General features: G+C 41.5%; 2 protein-coding genes across 3 annotated transcripts in view; both read left to right on the forward strand.

Moving 5' to 3' along the window:
* Positions 1-3488: 3488 nt before the first annotated feature.
* LOC135525631 (leucine-rich repeat-containing protein 57-like) lies at positions 3489-9624 on the forward strand. Its single transcript, XM_064953368.1, has 6 exons — positions 3489-3663; positions 4006-4254; positions 5857-5992; positions 6186-6454; positions 6568-6753; positions 7387-9624. The coding sequence occupies exons 2-6, from the start codon at positions 4171-4173 to the stop codon at positions 7426-7428; spliced, it is 717 nt and encodes a 238-aa protein (XP_064809440.1). The 5' UTR covers positions 3489-3663; positions 4006-4170; the 3' UTR covers positions 7429-9624.
* A 130-nt stretch (positions 9625-9754) lies between these two features.
* Positions 9755-21667, forward strand: part of LOC135525633 (tyrosine-protein kinase receptor TYRO3-like) — a 40119-nt gene continuing 28206 nt past the window's right edge. For both annotated transcript variants that reach the window (XM_064953373.1, XM_064953374.1), the window contains exons 1-4: positions 9755-10180; positions 13549-13732; positions 17740-17840; positions 17937-18107. In XM_064953373.1, coding sequence (XP_064809445.1) covers positions 10123-10180; positions 13549-13732; positions 17740-17840; positions 17937-18107 — 514 coding nt within the window. In that variant the 5' untranslated portion in view covers positions 9755-10122. The remainder of the gene's footprint in view (positions 10181-13548; positions 13733-17739; positions 17841-17936; positions 18108-21667) is intronic.

Below are 21667 nucleotides of genomic sequence, written 5' to 3' on the forward strand. Positions count from 1 at the left end.
TTTCACTCTCAGGTTTCATTGACCCCCATCAACAATGGAATGTGTGTTTGACAATTTGAAAGAGAGACCTGTGGTCAGACAGGGGACACCAAACAAAAACATTAGGGTCATATTCACTAGAAACCCTAACCTCGGCAGCCCAGAACGAAAATCTGGCACCAGGTACTCGACTATTTTGCTACAATACTATTTATGTTATGTGTGTCTGTCCACAAGAAATGACTAGGAACCAAACAGAATAACTTGGAAGGAAGCAAAGGGACCACGTGGATTTGTCCAATAAGAAACTTGTGTGCATTAATCAATACAAGCCAGGGTATATTTAGTTTAAAGTCAAAACGCATTTGATGGTACACTCAAATGACAAGTTCCAGATACCACTGTCACCTAGTGGTATCTGGAGATTAATTTACAAAGATACCATTAGTTAGGGCAAACATTGCAAATTGAGGAGGGATGTTGTAAACTAACAAAACATTTTCAGTCCACACAATCTTCTTGTCATGTATATACAGTGCATCTGTGAAGTATTCAGACCCCTCGACTTTTTCCACAGTTTGTTACAGCCTTATCCTAAAATGGATGAAAGAAAAAATTCCTCAAAAATCTACTCAAAATCTCCATAATAACAAAGCAACAAAGTCTTGGTGGTTCAAAACTTCTTGCATTTAAGAATGATGGAGGCCACTGCATAATGTTTTAGTACCCTTCCCCAGATCTGTGCCTCTACACAACCCTGTCTCAGCGGTCTACGGACAATTCCTTCGACCTCATGGCTTGGTTTTTGCTCTGACATGCACTGTCAACTGTGGGACCTTATATAGACAGGTGTGTGCCTTTCCAAATCATGTCCAATCAATTTAATTTACCACAGGTGGACTCCAATCAAGTTGTAGAAACATCTCAAGGATGATCAATGGAAACAGGATGCACCCGAGCTCAATGTCGATTCTCATAGCAAAGGGTCTTAATACCTACACTACTGTAAAGAAGCGATTCCGGGATGCTGGCCTTCTAGGCAGTTCCTCTGTCCAGTGTCTGTGTTCTTTCGCCCATCTTAATCTTTCATTTTTATTGGCCAGTCAGAGATATGGCTTCTTTTTGCAACTCTGCCTAGAAGGCCAGCATCCCAGAGTCGCCTCTTCACTGTTGACGTTGAGACTGGTGTTTTGCGGGTCCTATTTAATGAAGCTGCCACTTGTGAGGCGTCTGTTTCTCAAACTAGACACTCTAATGTACTTGTCCTCTTGCTCAGGACTCCCACTCTTTCTTTTCTGGTTAGAGCCATTTTGCACTGTTCTGTGAACACAGCGTTGTACGAGATCTTCAGTTTCTTGGTAATTTCTCACATGGAGTAGCCCAACATTAACGAAGTCTACAATGTATTTCTGATCAATTTGATGTTATTTTAATGGACAAAAATGTATTTTATTTTAAAGAACTAGGACATTTCTAAGTGACCCCAAACCTTTGAACAGTAGTGTACATACAGTACCAGTCAAACGTTTGGACACACCTAATCATTCCAGGGATTTTCTTTATTTGTACACTGTAGAATAATAGTAAAAATAAAGAAAAACCCTTGAATGAGTAGGTGTGTCCAAATGTTTGACTGGTACTGTATGAAATGAGTAGAACAGTATGTAAACATTATTAAAGTGACTAGTGTTCCATTATTAAAGTGACCAGTGATACCATGTCTATGTACATAGGGCGGCACAACAACCTTCAAATATTACTGAACAAAACAATACCACACACAACAACCTTCAGACACTACCAAACAACCACCCTCAAACACAACCAAATACTATCGTACTCAACTACCCTCAAACAATACCACACACAACCACCCTCAAACACAACCAAATACTATCGTACTCAACTACCCTCAAACAATACCACACACAACCACCCTCAAACACAACCCAACCACACTCAAACACTACCGTACACAACCACCCTAAAATATTACCAAACAACCACCCCAAACACTACAACACACAATCACCCTAAGCACTACCACCCCAAACACTACCAGACACAACCACACCCAAACATTACCGTACACAACCGCCCTAAATATTACCAGAAACAACAACACCCAACATCACAACACACAACCACCCTCAAAACCTACAACAGATAACCACCAACAAACACTACCACACACAACCATCCCAAACACCACCGTGCATAAACACACCCGAAACACTACCACAGACAACCACCAACAAAAACTACGACACAAACCACCCCCAAAAACCACCCCAAAAATCTACCACACACACAACCACCCAAAAGCACCACCACACACAACCAACCTCAAACACCACTGTACACAACCACCCCCAAACATTACCACCCACAATCACACCAAGCATTACCACTCACTATCACCCTCAAACACTACCACCCACAAACAATCACACCAAGCATTACCACTCACTATCACCCTCAAACACTACCACCCACAAACAATCACACCAAGCATTACCACTCACTATCACCCTCAAACACTACCACCCACAAACAATCACACCAAGCATTACCACTCACTATCACCCTCAAACACTACCATACACAACCAGGCTGGGTTTCTAAACCCCCAAACAGCAAGCAATGCAGGTGTAGAAGCACGGTGGCTAGGAAAAACTCCCTAGAAAGGCCAAAACCAAGGAAGAAATCTAAAGAGGAACCAGGCTATGAGGGATGGCCAGTCCTCTTCTGGCTGTGCCGGGTGGAGATTATAACAGAACATGGCCAAGATGTTCAAATGTTCATAAATGATCAGCATGGTCAAATAATAATAATTTACATTACATTTAAGTCATTTAGCAGACGCTCTTATCCAGAGCGACTTACAAATTGGTGAATTCACCTTCTGACATCCAGTGGAACAGCCAATAATCACAATAGTTGTTGAGAGTGCAGCTGTAACAGTATAACTTTAGACCGTCCCCTCACCCATACCCGGGAGCGAACCAGGGACCCTCTGCACACATCAACAACAGTCACCCACGAAGCATCGTTACCCATAACAGCTAGCTAGTTAGCGGTGGTACGCGCTAAATAGCGTTTGGGCGAGGGGACGGTCTAAAGTTATACTGTTACATATGTAAATGCATACAAAATCCTGACACACAGTATATTAATCCAATCAGATGGATCAACATCCTCCCTATCTTTCTGTAGTCTCTCCAACACAACTACGGGATTTGGGAGTAGCCATACTGTATTCACAGGAATAACGTTTGTTTTAGCAATTCTTCTTTCAAATTGAGCCCGCCGATGTAGTTGTTCCTTTTCCATTTGATGAATGAATGGCTTCTGGATTGGTTCTTGCTCTACTGCCGACAAGCAGATTGGTTCTTGCTCTACTGTCGACTAGCGGATTGGTTCTTGCTCTACTGTCGACTAGCGGATTGGTTCTTGCTCTACTGCCGGCTAGCGGATTGGCTGAGCGAGCCACATACAGACATGCGCATTGACGTCAAGCTGTTAGATTCCCAACGACTTGTTTATTGTTCGTGCAGCACTACAATGTCCTAGGCTTGTGTTTAAGTTTGACTAGTCCAATAACCCTCATAGTTATCTGTTCCTAATATATAGGTTACAATTTGCAGACAAGTATTGCACGATAAGGACAAATCAGCTCGTGAGGTAAGTAAACTAAAATCCCAGATGGTCGAACGTTAACCTGTTGGCTAGCTATGCTAACAGCCTCAACAATATTTACATTTACCATCCTTGGGAAAATTTTATTTAAAAGAACATATGTATGACCCTTTGCTGTTATAGTACTAGACAAATTACTCCCAATTTCAATAATATGCATGAATATGTCTCAAAGCTTGCATCAGACAGTACTAGTGGTAGGGTAGCTAACGTTAGCTAGATAGTGCTAGCTTCTTACATCATATTCCTCATTTTCTTGTTTGTCAGCTACTGTTAAACGCCGGCAGCAGCAATTAATGATTGTTTTGTATAATTGATCTCTTATAGGGGCCACACTGACAACCAAGGAAGTATCTATCTTAAAGGCACAGCCCCAGTATCTGGCACCACCATCACAATAATAGACTAGCTGATTACATAAGCGTGTGACCAACTGTAAAGTTGAAGATCATCACTTAGGAGAGCCTCATCAGAGCCGAAACTACAACAAAGATGGGGAACAGTGCAATCAAAGCCCATCTGGAAAATTCACAGAAGACGGGGATCTTTCAGCTGACAGGGAAAGGTCTCCCTGAGGTAAGAATTGCATGCACACACAGCCCATTATCGTTTGCTTGCTAAAATCAGCACTCCACAGCAGTCTGCTAACTGGTGCTTCGTTTATTTAGCTGAATTCCATTCAGTTGTTGTTGTAGTCGACGGTTTGAATGTATGTATATTGAACAAAAATATAATTGCAAGATGTAATGAGTTGGTCCTATGTTTCATGAGCTGAAATAAGAGCCCAGAAATGTTCCATATGCACAAATTATTATTTATCTCAAATTGTGCACAAATTTGTTTACATGCTGTTAGTGAGCTTTTTTTGTTGCCAATATAATCCACCCACCTGACAGGTGTGCCATAACAAGAAGCTGATTAAACAGCATAATCATTACACAGGTACACCTTATGCTGGGGACAATAAAAAGGCCACTCTAAAATGTGCAGTTGTCACCCAACAGACTGCGACAAATGTCTCAAGTTTTGAGGGAGCGTGCAATTGACATGCTGACTGCAGGAATGTCCACTAGAGCTGTTGTCAGAGAATTTATTGTTAATTTCTCTACCATAAGCTTCCTCCAACGTCGTTTTAGAGAATTTGGCAGAACATCCAACCGGCCTCACAACCGCAGACCATGTGTAACCACGCCAGCCCAGGACCTCCACATCTGGCGGATGGTCTGAGGCCAGCCACTCGGACAGAAACTGTGGCTTTGCAAAACCGAATAATTTCTGACCAAACTCAGAAACCGTCTCAGGGAAACTCTTCTGTGTGCTCGTCGATCTCATGACTTCAGTGGGCAAATGCTCACCTTCACTGGCACGCTGGAAAAGTATGCTTTTCGTGGATGAATCCCAGCTTCAACTGTACCGGGCAGATGGGAGACCGCTTTATGGCATCATGTGGGCAGGCGGTTTGCTGATGTCAATGTTGTGAACAGAGAGCCCCATAATGACGTTGGGGTTATTGTATGGGCAGGCATAAGCTCCGGACAAAGAACACAATTGCATTTTATCGATGGCAATTTGAATGAACTGAGATACCATGACGAGATCCTGGGGCCCAATGTCGTGCCATTCATTAGCCACCATCACCTCATGTTTCAGCATGATAATGCACGGCCCCATGTTGCAAGGATCTGTACACAATTCCTGGACACTGAAAAAGTCCCAGTTATTTCATGGCCTGCATGCTCACCAGACATGTCACCCATTGAGCATGTTTGGGATGCTCTGGATCAACGTGTACAACAGCGGGTTCCAATTCCTGCCAATATCCAGCAACTTTTCACAGCCATTGAAGAGGAGTGGGACAACGTTCCACAGGCCACAATCAACATCCTGATCAACTATGTGAAGGAGATGTGTCGCACTGCATGAGGCAAATGGTGTTCACACCATATACTGACTGATTTTCTGATCCACTCCCCTACCTTTTTTTTAAGCTACAGTGCCTGTGACCAACCTATTCAGTTCTGTATTCTCAGTCATGTGAAATCCATAGATCAGGGCTTAATGAATTAATTTCAACTGACTGATTTCCTTATGAACTTTAACTTAGTAAAATCTTAGAAATTGTTGCATGTTGTGTTTATCTTGTTCAGCGTATTTTTTTCCCCCACTAACATATTTCAGTTCCCTGAGGAGCTCCAGAGGTTAACTGGAAACCTACGGACTGTAGATCTGTCTTCCAACAAGATTGAAGTGCTGCCTCCCGCCATAGGAAACTTCCTTCAGATGAAGAGTCTGACTTTAAATTGTAATAAACTCAGTAAGTGGTTGCTCCATCTCCTCAGATTCTGTCTTATACTACAGCATCTTTTGATGACAAATGATTAACCCTTTGCTTTCACTGAAAAATGAATGCCCATTAGGTGCATTGATTGATGTGAATTCCTCTGCTTCAATCCGTCTCTATAGCTAGGCTATATGTTAAGTTAGTGTGTTTGTTTTGTGCTACATAGCAAGTCTCCCAGATGAAATTGGGAAGCTTAAAAAACTAGAGACACTCTTGCTGAACGGGAACCAACTGACGCAGCTCCCTAGCGGTGTAGGACAGTTGAAAGCGTTGCGCACACTCAGCCTGTCTGGGAACAAGTTCCGGGAGTTTCCTGGCGGCCTTGGCTCCCTACGACACCTGGACGTCCTGGACCTGTCCAAGAACCACATCCAGGCTGTGCCGGCTGAGGTAGCGGCCCTGCAGGCCATCGAGATCAATCTCAACCAGAACCAGGTAATCAGGTGTTTATGGGTGCATCTCAAATGACACCCTATTCCCTATATAAGTGCGCTATTTTTAACCAGGGACCTGATCTAGAATCGAATCAATATAAATTATGATCCCAGATTTCAGTGGTGTCTGCGGAGGTGTCCACCTGCCAGAGGCTAAAGGTGCTGAGACTGGAGGAGAACTGTCTAGAGCTTGCCTCCATCCCTGTGTCCATCCTCACCAGCTCCCAGGTGTCTCTGCTCTCTGTGGAGGGCAACCTGTTCGAGGTGAAAAATATGCGTGACCTGGAAGGGTATGAGAAGGTGAGGTGTGAAATGAATTCTTGTTTCTTTAACTTGCTGCCTACTGCCAAATGAATGGTCAAGATTAAAGCAAGGAACAGTCATGCTGCTGCACTAAATCACTAAGCTGTCTTTATATCTATTGTAAACTAAACCACTCATGAGTTTCAAAGGCATTGGTTTGAAATATGTCCGTCCCCCATGGTTGACGTAATTTGTTTGTGATCAGTGTGGAAACAAGACTCTTTCCCCAGAGTGGTGGACTTCTCAACAATAATGGGATTTCCTGTTCAATATAAGGAGGATCAAGTGAAGAAAGTTGTGGCTCAGACAGCTCTAGTATTCTTTCCCAGCCATAATCCCTGTACTTGACATAATCAGCGGTCAAATATAGCCCCTGACACTAAATACATCTATGACATTTCATGATGATATTACAGTATTGAAATGATGTTGTGAAGCTTAAAATGACAATCGATTTTCCCGAGCTTGGGATAATCAAGGTCTAATCTGATATGACCACTTACCTATTATAATAGTTAGAATTTGGACCAACTATTCAGTGCTTACACAAATAGCTAATCTCTTCAGTTGTTATGCTGTCCGTAGTGTCCCAGATGTGACTGATGGCGATCTCATTTGTTTACCCCACAGTACATGGAGCGCTTCACTGCAACCAAGAAGAAGTTTGCCTGAAGAATAGAGAGGGAGCATCCCCCTGAGTCCAGCTTGTGCACTACACCCAAGCACCCTCCCTAGTGGTTGTCTTACTACAGTATATATGGCTTCTGCACTACAGCAACAGGTTACAACAGCAAGAACCACAGTAGAATGAGTACTGATTGAGAGCATGCTATGATCTGTGTATGACAGCAACAGGATACCATGAATGGATATAGAGAACTATGTGAACAGTGGACGATAGACAGTGCATTCACTTACGATGTTCATAGAAATTGCATCTTGAATACTAATTTACGAACAAAACCCTTAGCAGGTTATACTTAAATAGTATAGTGGGCTAAAATGTCCCTCTACATTGGCTTTTAACTGCATATAAATTAGCAAACAATACAATTGTTGCAGAAGTCAAACACCTCGGTTCAGTATCAAGCAGTGTTTTGCCTGTCAGATAGTATTTGTGCCGTGACCAGCAAGCGAATGAAAAGTAGTACAGAATGTCAAAGCAGTGACAATTGCACTATATGGACCCAGAATGAGGTAATGATTTTTAAAGCTCCATTTTGCATTAAGGCTTACCCTATGGATCTGGAATGGATCGTCACATTTTTTCTGTAGCTCTGTTCCAGAGTGTTTATTTTCAGCTGAGGAAAGCTGATTCATCAGCATGCCACACACTAAACCATGGACCAGAGCTAGATTTTCTGGTGCTGTGAAAGAATGAAGAAAAGCACAGCCTAAATGTAAACAAATCAATACTGAACAAAAATATAAACACATATCAATGATTTTACTGAGTTAGTTCATTATAAGGAAATCAGTTAATTTAAATAAATAAATTAGTCCCTAATGGATCTATAGATTTCTCATGATTGGGCAGGGGCATAGGCCCATTCACTTGGGAGCCAGGCCCAGCCAATCAAAATTATCTTTTTCCCTCAAAGGGGCTTTATTAAAGATAGAACTACTCCTAAGATTCATCAGCTGTCTGGGTAGCTGGTCTCAGACGATCCCACAGGTGAAGAAGCCAGATGTGGCGGCTCTGGGCTGTCGTGGTCACATGTGGTCTGCAGTTGTGAGGCCGGTTGGACGTACTGCCAAATTCTCTAAAACGATGTTGGGGGTAGCTTATGGTAGAGAAATTAACATTAAATTTACTGGCAACAGCTTTGGTGGACATTCCTGCAGTCAGCATGCTAATTGCATGCTCCCTCAACTTGACATCTATGGCATTGTGTTTTGTGTCAACTGCACATTTTAGAGTGGCATTTTATTGTCCCCAGCACAAGGTGAATCTGTGTAATGATAATGCTGTTTTAATTAGCTTCTTGATATGGCACACCTGTCAGGTGGATGGATTGTCTTGGCAAAGGAAAAATGCTAACTAACAGGATGTAAACACATTTGTGCACAACATTTGAGATAAATAAGCTTTTTGTGGGTATGGAACATTTCTGGTAACTTTTATTTCAGCTCATTAAACATGGGACCAACACTACATGTTGCGTTTATATTTTTGTTCAGAACATTTGGCTCTTCGCAAGCATACTCTTATTGCTTTTGCATGCTCAGTAGTTATATTATTTGGACTTGATTTTTATTCATGTGTTATTTATCTTCAGTTGGTCTGTTGAACACATCCTTACTATTTTAGTAATTTAACTCTGTAAATAATTTGTAGACATTTTAAAAAGTGTGTGTGATTGTATCAGATAAAAACCACAACAGGATCACCTCCACTATTCTAAATTTGACCCTCAAAGAAGTGTTGATGGATCCTCTTCATATTATTTTATCGGGCAAGGGTCTAGTAACCTTTATTACTAGATTGAAGACAACCTCACAAAGATGAATGATCCTGTTTTCTAATCAGTGTTGCTGATAAAGGGTGCACTTTCTGTGAAAGGAGGAGTTGCATTAGGCTTCCATTAACAATACATTTAACTTATCAGATGTATTTAATTGTAACAGAATACTCTCCATGAATTGTGTTAATATACTAACACCGATTTATGTAGAATTAAATAAAAGCATTCAAATGAAACAGTTATTTAATTTTACTTAAATATGATTCCATTTTTTTTGCATTCAGACCAATTTCATATCAGGTTGTCACAACCTTAATTTTGCGAAAGGAATGTACATGCAGTAATTTAATATACCCCGCATTTCATCGCAATTTCTCCTAATAAAGATATAATACATACAATTGCTTATGTGTCGCAGTGCCTTCGTTACGTTCAATAGGTGTATTGATATTTTGTTTCATGTCACTTCATACTGGGAATCTTGTTTCCTGCGCTCTCTCTAGGCGGCGGTAATGTACATCGACATTCCTCAAGAGTGCAGCACTTCGTCATCTTGTAGTATGAGGTTAGAACAACAACTTGTTTAACAGCCTAGAAGACAAAAGTCCACCAATTTATTTAAACAAGTGTAGCTGGTTATTCACGAGGGGAAATAAAACAACATACTTTGTCTATCATCCCGGGCAGGAATTTACTAACAATCTGGTGTTGGTGAATTGTGTATCAACGCCGTTGGATAAATCACTGCCGGAAAATCTCAAGCGGTCACTTTCTAGTGCGGAAACCTTTGGAGACCCGAAAATACGTTTAATTCAGGGCATCGACTCATTCGATTGTTCAGCACTTGGGATTAGTATATTTGTGGAAGATAGCCTCACATTGTGAACCAGATGATGAAAATATGACCATTTATCTTTGGATCATACTCTTCTTGGCACAAAGTAGTAGAGCAATCCCTGGTAAGTTTGAAAACTTATCCCTATACTGCATGACACGGCTACGGTTCATGAATGTATAATATATTTTATATTGCTACTCAGTACATTTGCGCGGTAAGCGTTTGTAAACACGTCGATTTTAGCCTATTTCAAGGGTGGATGATAGTCTCGAGACACCAGTGTGTTGAACAACATTAGTGTAAGCAACAAACGTGGAATCTGCGGTTCGCCTTCAAAATAAGTCTCCTCTTTGAAACATGCAAACGGATAAAAATAGTGAAAACAAGCCACAATTGGACTAGATAGTGCCAAACAAGGTTAGAATGTTATTACATAAATTCAATAAAATACCATTTATTTAGTTATTTTGACGAATATGAATCTGTTTTATTTATATTACTACTGCGTTGTTGGGAAAAAGCACTACTGTAGCAGTGCAGGTGACATATTTAACTATGTATATATTTATTGCATTATGGATGTATTAGACTTCATAACTGCATTGGGGGCATACTTCTGTTTCACTGTACAGCCTTACCTATGGATTGTGCACCCATGAAATCTGCTATCTACTTACTCAGTGACATCAACAGAACACAACTATGTAGTTTACACATATTAGCTTCTTATTACAGGACATTGACTGTGAGAAGTCACCTTTCCAGTTAGTCTTTTGTGTATTGGACATTCAAACACCCCCGTGAAATGTGGTTTCGGTCTACTCCGTGACAACCACAGAACACCATAGCAGAGTTCAATTGGTGGCATTCTGAGTTGTAGTGATAATGTCAAGTCATCACAATGGGTTGACATGGAGCATAGAGTGAGTCATGTGACAACCGTAACATTAAGTTGTGGAATAATGGACTCCTTACAGCATATGTTTTAAATGTAATGTGTATATAGATTTATTTAACTAGGCAAGTCAGCAAGATGCTGGGCCAATTTTGCACTGCCCTATGGGTTTCCCAATCACAGCCGGTTGTGATACAACCTGGATTTGAACCAGGGTGTCTGTAGTGATGCCTCTAGCACTGAGATGCTGTGCCTTAGACCGCCGCGCACTCAGGAGCCAAATGACTGTCTGCGGGTTTTTGCTCCTCCCTTGTCCTTGATGGATGAATTAAGGTCACTGATTAGTAATGAACTCCCCTCACCTGGTTGTCTACTGTAGGTCTTAATTGAAAGGGAAAAACAAAAACCAGCAGACACTAGGCCCTCCATGGAATGAGTTTGACAGCCCTGCCTCACAGTAATACCAAATGGAGATTAATGGCATTCTGTACCGATTGCATAAATACCTGGCTGTGCAATACTTGACATTGAATAGAGTTTTGATGGATATTGTCCTTGATTATGAATTCTGTCATAAAGAATTCAGTTGTGGTATCTACTGTATGTATGTTTGTTTTCCAAAGCAGTCGTTTCAGGGCAAAGCATTAATCAATTCTGCGACAAAGGAACGAGACTGTCGGTTGTATGAGTTGACAAGATGAGAATTCTGTCTGTGCCCTTGAGCAAGGTACTTAACTCTAACTGCTCCTGTAAGTCCCTCTGGATAAGAGCGTCTGCTAAATGACTGACATTTAAAATGTTGACGGAAAACAAAGTACTTGTTTAGAAAGCTCTAGCTGAGTGATATCATTTTATGATATGCTTGTTGTGAAATTATTTTTGAATGAATCCTTATTAATGAACTCATCTAATTAACTGTATGCTGTCACTGATTAGGCTGATACCCCATTTTATGAGTGCACAATCCATAGGTTAGCCTGTACAGTGCAATATGAATGTCCAATACACACAATAGACTGACTGGAAAGGTGATTTCCTACAGTCGAGTCCTGTAATAAGAGCTGAGATGCTAATATTTGTGTAAACTCGACATAATTAGGTTCTGTAGATGTCACTGAGTCGGTTGGTACCATATTTCATGGCACATTCCATAGGTTAGGCAGTACAGTGCATGTAAGTATGCCCGCAATGCAATTCTGAAGCCTAATACTTTCAAAATTAGATTTCAAGCTTGTTTTTTGATCGTCACGTGCACTGGTACTATAAAAAAAAAGTCAAATTAATTAATTATCTTTTTGTTGAATTACAACATTGTTTAGCATTCTATAATCCAATTGTGGCATGTTTTCAATTGGGGACTTTTATTTTGAAGGTAAACCACCAATTCCACTATTGTTGTTCACCACACAAGTACAAGGGACCACAGTCCAGAGAAGTTTTGCACAAAATTCAGGAGGCATATTCTCAACATTGTTCTCTAAAAATTATAATACCGAAGTGAATCTGTTTATTGTAACAATGTTTATCATAAGAGCAAAATAACCATTACAAACTGAGCACATATCTCACTGAGATTTGGTCCAATGTGGCTCTGTTGGTAGAGCATGGTGTTTGCAACGCCAAGGTTGTGGGTTCGATTCCCACGGGGGACCTGTATGAAAATGTATGCACTCACTACTGTCTTTTGCTCTGGATAAGAGCGCCTGCTAAATGACTAAAATGTAACGGTTGAGGTCATTTCCCTCTTCCCTGTCCAGACCAGACCTGGGTCAAGTACATACTCAGGTATTTGAGGTGTGCTTGATTGATTTACACTTTTTGGGACTATTCCATTGGATCCAAAATGCATAAGTATTTTACATAGGCCCATGTATTTGAAGGCTTCCCCACCCGCCTCTTATATAGCATTTGGGTAACGGGTCATTGGACTGGACATGTACTAATGAGACAGTCATTAAACAGAGTGAAGGTGTGGGAGGATAGGTAGGCCTACAGGCTACATTTAGCTTGATGACATGGACACTCCCCTGCCTCTGAGCAGTGTAGTATAATATGGTCATTGATATTACTTCTCTGGCCGTTGGTCTGTTGCAGGCAGCTAGACCCAGCAGCTGTAGTAAGCTGCCACAGTGGAGAGCTTTCAGCCCTCTACAGCCTTGTATGACGTCTGCTCTGTCTGCACCCAGGCTTAGGTCGGAGCATGCAGATACTCAGCCAACTTGCATGCAATGGCCCAAGCAACACAATGGAGACAAGCAGTTCTACAGACAAAAGACTCTTGCAAAAACAACTATTTTTCAAACATCTTTGGAAAACCAATTCCATGTCACAATTTCTACTTCAAAATGTTTTATGCCTGCACATTACAATAACTGAACAAACACCATTTTGTAGGCTACCTATAAAGGGGTATCTAGCTATCGCTCCTGTAATGATCACTGCTGCATATGTATTGCAATCTGATGGAGCCTCAGATCCCATCCATTATAATTTCTGATTGGCATTTAGAGTAGTGAAGAAGAAATTACCAGGACTTAGGCTATTAATGAATGACTCATTCAAGTCTCTGGTTACTCCTACCCCTTGCCCTTTAGGACTCAGGTTTACCAAGAACCCCGCCAACCTCACGGTGACCCAGGGCAACAAGGTTCGCCTGGGTTGTTCCATTGAGGGCCTGAGTGAGCCGGAGATCGTGTGGATGAAGGATGGGGAGAAGCTGTACAGTACAGACCAGATGTACATCCCCCTGGAGCAACACCACTGGGAGACCTTCCACAGGTCAGTGCTTCAGTAGTCCTGTCCTACTAGTAGTGTTACCCTTACCGCCTTATAGGCCGATTGGAAGATGTCTTCAGACCTTCCATCATATTCATCATAGCATCACATTTATTGTGTTGCATTTCTCCAGAAATGATTGGGAAGCTGTCTCGCAAATTACCCTTCAACATTCTTTGCCCTTGTGTAAATTCAAACTTAGGTAAGTCTGGCTTAAATATGCTGTGGATGTTTGGAGGTACAACTACAGGGAATAGCCAACAGCATATCGGCAGGCACGGTATGTTATGGTATGAGTTTGTTCCGTGTTATGACGAAACATGCAGTGTAATACTGTAAATAGAGGCACTGATGCTGTTCCTGGCTTTGACTCAACATCAGACCTGGGTATTTGAAATGATTCACATAGTATTTGAACTCAGGTCTGCTCTACACGGCGGAACTGAACTTGTTGTTTAGGGTACTGGTAGTGGCGAGGAGGATGTGGGTGAGGCTTAATAATTGGCTTGGGGAGGTGTTGTCCCTGGCAGAGAGAGAAAAACCTGTAAATAACATGGCTGAAGTGGAGAGACAGGGGTCTACCCCCACTGTAACCCACACAGCAGGTAAACCAGGCCCCAAAGAGGGGAATGGGCAGGCTGGATTGGAATGCATTCAGCTGCATGTGACTGAATTACCTAAAGCTTGGTGCAGACTGCTAGACCTAATGGTTAAGTGAACTTGCATTGCCAGTGGCAGCCATTTCTGTTAATCTCATGCACATGCGCTAGGCACTGAAGCTCAAAGGTCTTCAGTTTGACCTCTCTGAAGTCTGAAACCTTTTTCCTGTATCCTTCCGTGTGCTCATGCTCATCACACAACAATGTCCCAGATACCACGAACATCCACCATTTGCTGTGTCTAGTCTAGGGAACTAGAATGACAAGATTGATAGAATGATTAATATGTATGGTCTAGTGACTAGTCCTTCATTGGTTGTTGATTGGAGAGGTGAGTTTGGATGCGATTGTTGTCAGAAGTGGGATACCATACACGGGTTAGGTGAGAATGTCACAAATGATGCGTGCGTGTCGACGAGGCAGAAATCTGTGTGTTGTTATGATTCTGGACAGTGAGATACAGTGGCAAGAAAAAGTATGTGAACCCTTTGGAATTACCTTGATTTCTGCATAAATTGGTCATCAAATTTGATATGATCTTCATCTAAGTCACAACAATTGACAGACATAATGTGTTTAAACAAATAACACACAAATTGTTGTATTTGTCTTGTCTATATTGAATACATCATTTAAACATTCACAGTGTAGGTTGGAAAAAGTATGTGAACCAGTAGGCTAATGACTTCTCCAAAAGCTAATTGGAGTCAAGAGTCAGCTAACCTGTCGTCCAATCAATGACACCAGATTGGAGATGTTGGTTAGAGCTCCCCTGCCCTTTAAAAAAACACTCACAAAATTTGAGTTAGCTATTCACAAGAAGCATTGCTTGATGTGAACCATGCCTCGAACAAAAGAGATCTCAGAAGAACTAAGATCAAGAATTGTTGACTTGCATGAAGTTAGAAAGGGTTACAAAAGTATCTCTAAAAGCCTTGATGTCCATCAGTCCACAGTAAGACAAATTGTCTATAAATGGAGAAAGTTCAGCGCTGTTGCTACTCTCCCTAGGAGTGGCCTCCTGCAAAGATGACTGCGAGAGCACAGAGCAGAATGCTCAATGAGGTTAAGAAGAATCCTACCGTGTCAGCGAAAGACCTACAGAAATCTCTGGAACATGCTAACATCTCTATTGGCGAATCTACAATACGTAAAACACTAAACAAAAATGGTGTTCATGGGAGGACACCACGGAAGAAGTCACTGTAGTCCAAAAAAAAACATTGCTGCACGTCGGAAGTTTGCAAAAGAGCATCTGGATGTTCCACAGCGCTACTGGCAAAATATTATGTGGACATATGAAACTAAAGTTGAGTTGTTTGGAAGGAACACTCAACACTATGTGTGGAGAAAAAAGGCACAGCACACCAACATCAAAACCAACTGTAAAGCATGGTGGAGGAAGCATAATGGTCTGGGGCTGCCTCAGGGACTGGACAGCTTGCTATCATCGACGGAAAAATGAAGTCTCAAGTTTATCAAGACATTTTTCAGGAGAATATAAGGCTATCTGTCCGCCAATTGAAGCTACACAGAAGTTGGGTGATGCAACAGGACGACAACCCAAAACACAGAGGTAAATCAACAACAGAATGGCTTCAACAGAAGAAAATACGCCTTTATGGAGTGGCCCAGTCAGTCCTGACCTCAACCCGATTGGGATGCCCTCAAGAGAGCACTTCACACTAGACACCCCAAGAATGTTGCTGAACTGAAACAGTTTGGTAAAGTGGAATGGTCCAAAATTCCTCCTGACTGTTGTGCAGGTCTGAGCCGCAACTACAGAAAAAGTTTTGTTGAGGTTATTGCTGCCAAAGGAGGGTCAACCAGTTATTAAATCCAAGGGTTCACATACTTTTCCCACGCTGCATTGTGAATGTTTACACGGTATGTTTAATAAAGACATGAAAACGTATAATTGTTTGTGTGTTATTAGCACACTGTGATTGTCTATTGTTATGACCTAGATGAAGATCGAATCAAATTTTATGACCAATTTATGCAGAAATCCAGGTATTTCCAAAGGGTTCACATACTTTTTCTTACCACTGTAGCTAGCAACAATGATGACAACAAGCTGACTTATGTTAGGTGGCTTGTTTCAGCTCATTGTACCTTGTTATTGATACCATATTTTGAGGTGTTTTGACTCTTGTGTAGCTAGCTAACCAACAATTGTAACAATGTATTTGAGAGACAAGTGCTCATTGTGCAAACATATTTATGTTTTCAATAACATTTGGAGAGAAAATATACTGGTTTACAAGTTGTCAACAATCCTTTGATTCTAAGCAAACTCCGCCTGTTTTGCTCTACAGTTGCGCATGCATCGGTTTTGTTGCTAAACAACTGACTGATCTATGAGTGAGTAGGACCTGTCAATGCAGGCAATGGTTTCCTGAGTGACTCCTAAAACAAATACACATGTACTCCTGCTGAGTGAAAATTTACCCAAGCTAGTTTATTACTACAATTAGTTATTGTCCTACTTCCAGTGGTTTAAAGTACTTAAGTAAAACATACCCAAAAACGACTTAAGTAGTACTTTAAAGTATCTGTACTTTACTATTTATATTTTTGACTACTTTTACTTCACTACATTCCTAAAGAAAGTGATGTACTTTTTACATTTTCCCTGACACCCAAAAGTAGTCGTTAGATTTTGAATGCTAAACAGGACAAGAAAATGGTCCAATTCACACACTTTTATCAAGAGAACATCCCTGGTCATCCCTACTGCCTCTGATCTGGAGGACTCATTAAACATAAATGCTTAGTTTGTAAATTATGTCTGAGTGATGATGTGCCCCTGACTATCCTTAAATGTAACAAAAAAAGTATGTCTGGTTTTCTTTATAAGGAATTTGAGATGATTTATACTTTTGTTACTTAAGTATATTTTTGCAATTACATTTACTTTTGATACTTTTGAAACCAAATACTTTTTGACTTTTACTCCAGTAGTATTTTACTGGGTGACTTACCTTAACTCTTACATTAGTCATTTTCTATTATCTTTTACTCAAGTATGACAATTGGGTACTTTTTCCACAACCGCCTACTTCATCTCTCAACATATCTTCCAGGGGTTCTTTATCTGTATTGTACATGTTTCTTCTGCTACCTAGTTATATGTGATGGGCTTTTACCTCCATTCTGCCTATTGGGTCTCCCCTCATCTATCAGTACTAATCCACATCTTTTTAGGAGAGGTGTTTTTGGACGTGCTCAGGGAATAATTTGGTTTATAGAATTACTACATCATTTTGAAATGAAATTAATTTTTTTTGCATTATCATGTTAAGTACTAGGGGAATCACTGAGTGTGTCTTTCTGTCCGGGTGGTTTCAGTGTGAAGTCGGTCCAGCAGCAGGATACAGGGAAGTACTGGTGTGAGGTAGAGTTCCGAGGCTCGACCATCTCTTCGGAGCCCGCCTGGATAACAGTAGAGGGTAAATCAATGCGTTTAAATCAATAAATGTTGTCCTGTCTGTCTCTTTCTCTCAACACAATGGCCTTTTTTTCAATAACATTGGTTCTTTCTCAAGGTGTCCCCCACTTTACACTTGAGCCCCAAGACGTAGCCACGATCCCTGGCATGCCCTTTAACCTGACGTGTACTGCTGTGGGTCCCCCGGGCCCGGTGGAGGTGCTGTGGTGGCTGGGAGGAGTACAGGAGGGAGACTTCACTTCCTCTCCATCTGTACTCCATGTTAACGGTAAGTCTCTACCAGGGTTGTTATTCAATCTTTCCTTGATTCAATCCTGAAATCTCTTTACTTTCCTTGATTCCTTGCATCATCTCCTCTCACCTTCTCAAAATGCATTGTGGGAGAAGATCTGAGGTTCCTCCCCACGGGCCTTCTCCTCCAATGAGAAGGTTTTTAGGAGGTGGTGAAGAGAGATGATTTGAAGAACCGACTATAGACAACTGTGCAATATCCTATTTCTGCTGCTTCTCCCCTCCCTCTGGCTGGTTAAATCAACAGTGATATGATGAATCATAAGAATGAGTCAGATCAGAGTGTGGCATTTTCACATACTGTAAGTTCAATAAGGTGGACTGCCGTCTATATCTGTTGTAAGAGTGCCATTAGTCATTACAAGGAACGGATTATAGTTTTATAGCATTCTTACTTGTCCTTGAGCTCTGCCCATGAGTTGGAAATATAACTGTTTGAATGGTAGAACTAAGCCAAAGGTTATTCTCAATGGGTGTAAGGCTACTGAAGGGCTGTCTTGCTCTTTCTTGCTCTGTCACCAAGGGTGTAGCCCAAGGCTCAATCCTAGGCCCCACGCTCTTCTCAATTTACATCAACAATATAGCTCAGGCAGTAGGAAGCTCTCTCATCCATTTACATGCAGATGATACAGTCTTATACTCAGCTGGCCACTCCCTGGATTTTGTGTTAAACACCCCACAACAAAGCTTTCTTAGTGTCAAACAAGCTTTCTCTGTACTGAACCTTGTCCTGATCACCCCCAAAACAAAAGTTGGTTTGGTAAGAAGAATGCCCCTCTCCCCACAGGTGTTATTGCGACCTCTGAGGGTTTAGAGCTTGAGGTAGTCACCTCATACAAGTACTTGGGAGTATGGCTAGACGGTACACTGTCCTTCCCTCAGCACATCTTAAAGCTGCAGGTTTAAGTTAAATCTAGACTTGGTTTCCTCTATAATAATTGCTCCTCTTTCACCCCAGCTACCAAACTAACCCGGATTCAGATGACCATCCTACCCATGCTAGATTGGAGAAACATAATTTATAGATCGGCAGGTTAGGGTGCCCTCGAGCGACCTAGATGTTCTTTACCATTCGGCCATCAGATGTGCCACCAATGCTCCTTATCGGACACATCACTGCACTCTATACTCCTCTATAAACTGGTCATCTCGAAACCCGTCACAAGACCCACTGGTTGATGCTTATTTATAAAACCCTCTTAGGCCTCACTCCCAGCTCTCTGAGATACAGTTGAAGTTTACATACACTTACAGTGCCTTGCGAAAGTATTCGGCCGCCTTGAACTTTGCGACCTTTTGCCACATTTCAGGCTTCAAACATAAAGATATAAAACTGTATTTTTTTGTGAAGAATCAACAACAAGTGGGACACAATCATGAAGTGGAACGACATTTATTGGATATTTCAAACCTTTTTAACAAATCAAAAACTGAAAAATTGGGCGTGCAAAATTATTCAGCCCCTTTACTTTCAGTGCAGCAAACTCTCTCCAGAAGTTCAGTGAGGATCTCTGAATGATCCAATGTTGACCTAAATGACTAATGATGATAAATACAATCCACCTGTGTGTAATCAAGTCTCCGTATAAATGCACCTGCACTGTGATAGTCTCAGAGGTCCGTTAAAAGCGCAGAGAGCATCATGAAGAACAAGGAACACACCAGGCAGGTCCGAGATACTGTTGTGAAGAAGTTTAAAGCCGGATTTGGATACAAAAAGATTTCCCAAGCTTTAAACATCCCAAGGAGCACTGTGCAAGCGATAATATTGAAATGGAAGGAGTATCAGACCACTGCAAATCTACCAAGACCTGGCCGTCCCTCTAAACTTTCAGCTCATACAAGGAGAAGACTGATCAGAGATGCAGCCAAGAGGCCCATGATCACTCTGGATGAACTGCAGAGATCTACAGCTGAGGTGGGAGACTCTGTCCATAGGACAACAATCAGTCGTATATTGCACAAATCTGGCCTTTATGGAAGAGTGGCAAGAAGAAAGCCATTTCTTAAAGATATCCATAAAAAGTGTCGTTTTAAAGTTTGCCACAAGCCACCTGGGAGACACACCAAACATGTGGAAGAAGGTGCTCTGGTCAGATGAAACCAAAATTGAACTTTTTGGTAACAATGCAAAACGTTATGTTTGGCGTAAAAGCAACACAGCTCATCACCCTGAACACACCATCCCCACTGTCAAACATGGTGGTGGCATCATCATGGTTTGGGCCTGCTTTTCTTCAGCAGGGACAGGGAAGATGGTTAAAATTGATGGGAAGATGGATGGAGCCAAATACAGGACCATTCTGGAAGAAAACCTGATGGAGTCTGCAAAAGACCTGAGACTGGGATGGAGATTTGTCTTCCAACAAGACAATGATCCAAAACATAAAGCAAAATCTACAATGGAAGGGTTCAAAAATAAACATATCCAGGTGTTAGAATGGCCAAGTCAAAGTCCAGACCTGAATCCAATCGAGAATCTGTGGAAAGAACTGAAAACTGCTGTTCACAAATGCTCTCCATCCAACCTCACTGAGCTCGAGCTGTTTTGCAAGGAGGAATGGGAAAACATTTCAGTCTCTCGATGTGCAAAACTGATAGAGACATACCCCAAGCGACTTACAGCTGTAATCGCAGCAAAAGGTGGTGCTACAAAGTATTAACTTAAGGGGGCTGAATAATTTTGCACGCCCAATTTTTCAGTTTTTGATTTGTTAAAAAAGTTTGAAATATCCAATAAATGTCGTTCCACTTCATGATTGTGTCCCACTTGTTGTTGATTCTTCACAAAAAAATACAGTTTTATATCTTTATGTTTGAAGCCTGAAATGTGGCAAAAGGTCGCAAAGTTCAAGGGGGCCGAATACTTTCGCAAGGCACTGTAGGTTGGAGTCATTAAAACTCGTTTTTCAAACACTCCACAAATTTCTTGTTAACAAACTATAGTTTTGGCAAGTTGGTTAGGACATCTACCATTGTTATGTTTGGAGGAAAAGGGGGGGTGCTTGCAAGCCGAGAACACCATCCCAACCGTGAAGCACGGAGGTGGCAGCATCATGTTGTGGGGTTGCTTTGCTGCAGGAGAGACTGGTGCACTTCACAAAATAGATGGCATCATGAGGTAGGAAAATTATGTGGATATATTGAATCAACATCTCAAGACATGGGTCTTCCAAATGGACAATGACCCCAAGCGTACTTCCAAAGTTGTGGCAAAATGGCTTAAGGACAACAAAATCAAGGTATTGGAGTGGCCATCACAAAGCCCTGACCTCAATCCTATAGAAAATTTGTGGGTAGAACTGAAAAAGCGTGTGCGAGCAAGGAGGCCTACAAACCTGACTCAGTTACACCTGCTCTGTCGGGAGGAATGGGCCAAAATTCACCCAACTTATTGTGGGTAGCTTGTGGAAGGCTACCTGAAACGTTTGACCCAAGTTAAATCATTTAAAGGCAATGCTACCAAATACTAATTGAGTGGATGTAAACTTCTGACCCATTGGGAGTGTGATGAAAGAAATAAAAGCTGAAATAAAT

Source organism: Oncorhynchus masou, chromosome 32, assembly GCF_036934945.1.
Source record: "Oncorhynchus masou masou isolate Uvic2021 chromosome 32, UVic_Omas_1.1, whole genome shotgun sequence".
NCBI classification, from domain to species: Eukaryota; Metazoa; Chordata; class Actinopteri; order Salmoniformes; family Salmonidae; genus Oncorhynchus; species Oncorhynchus masou.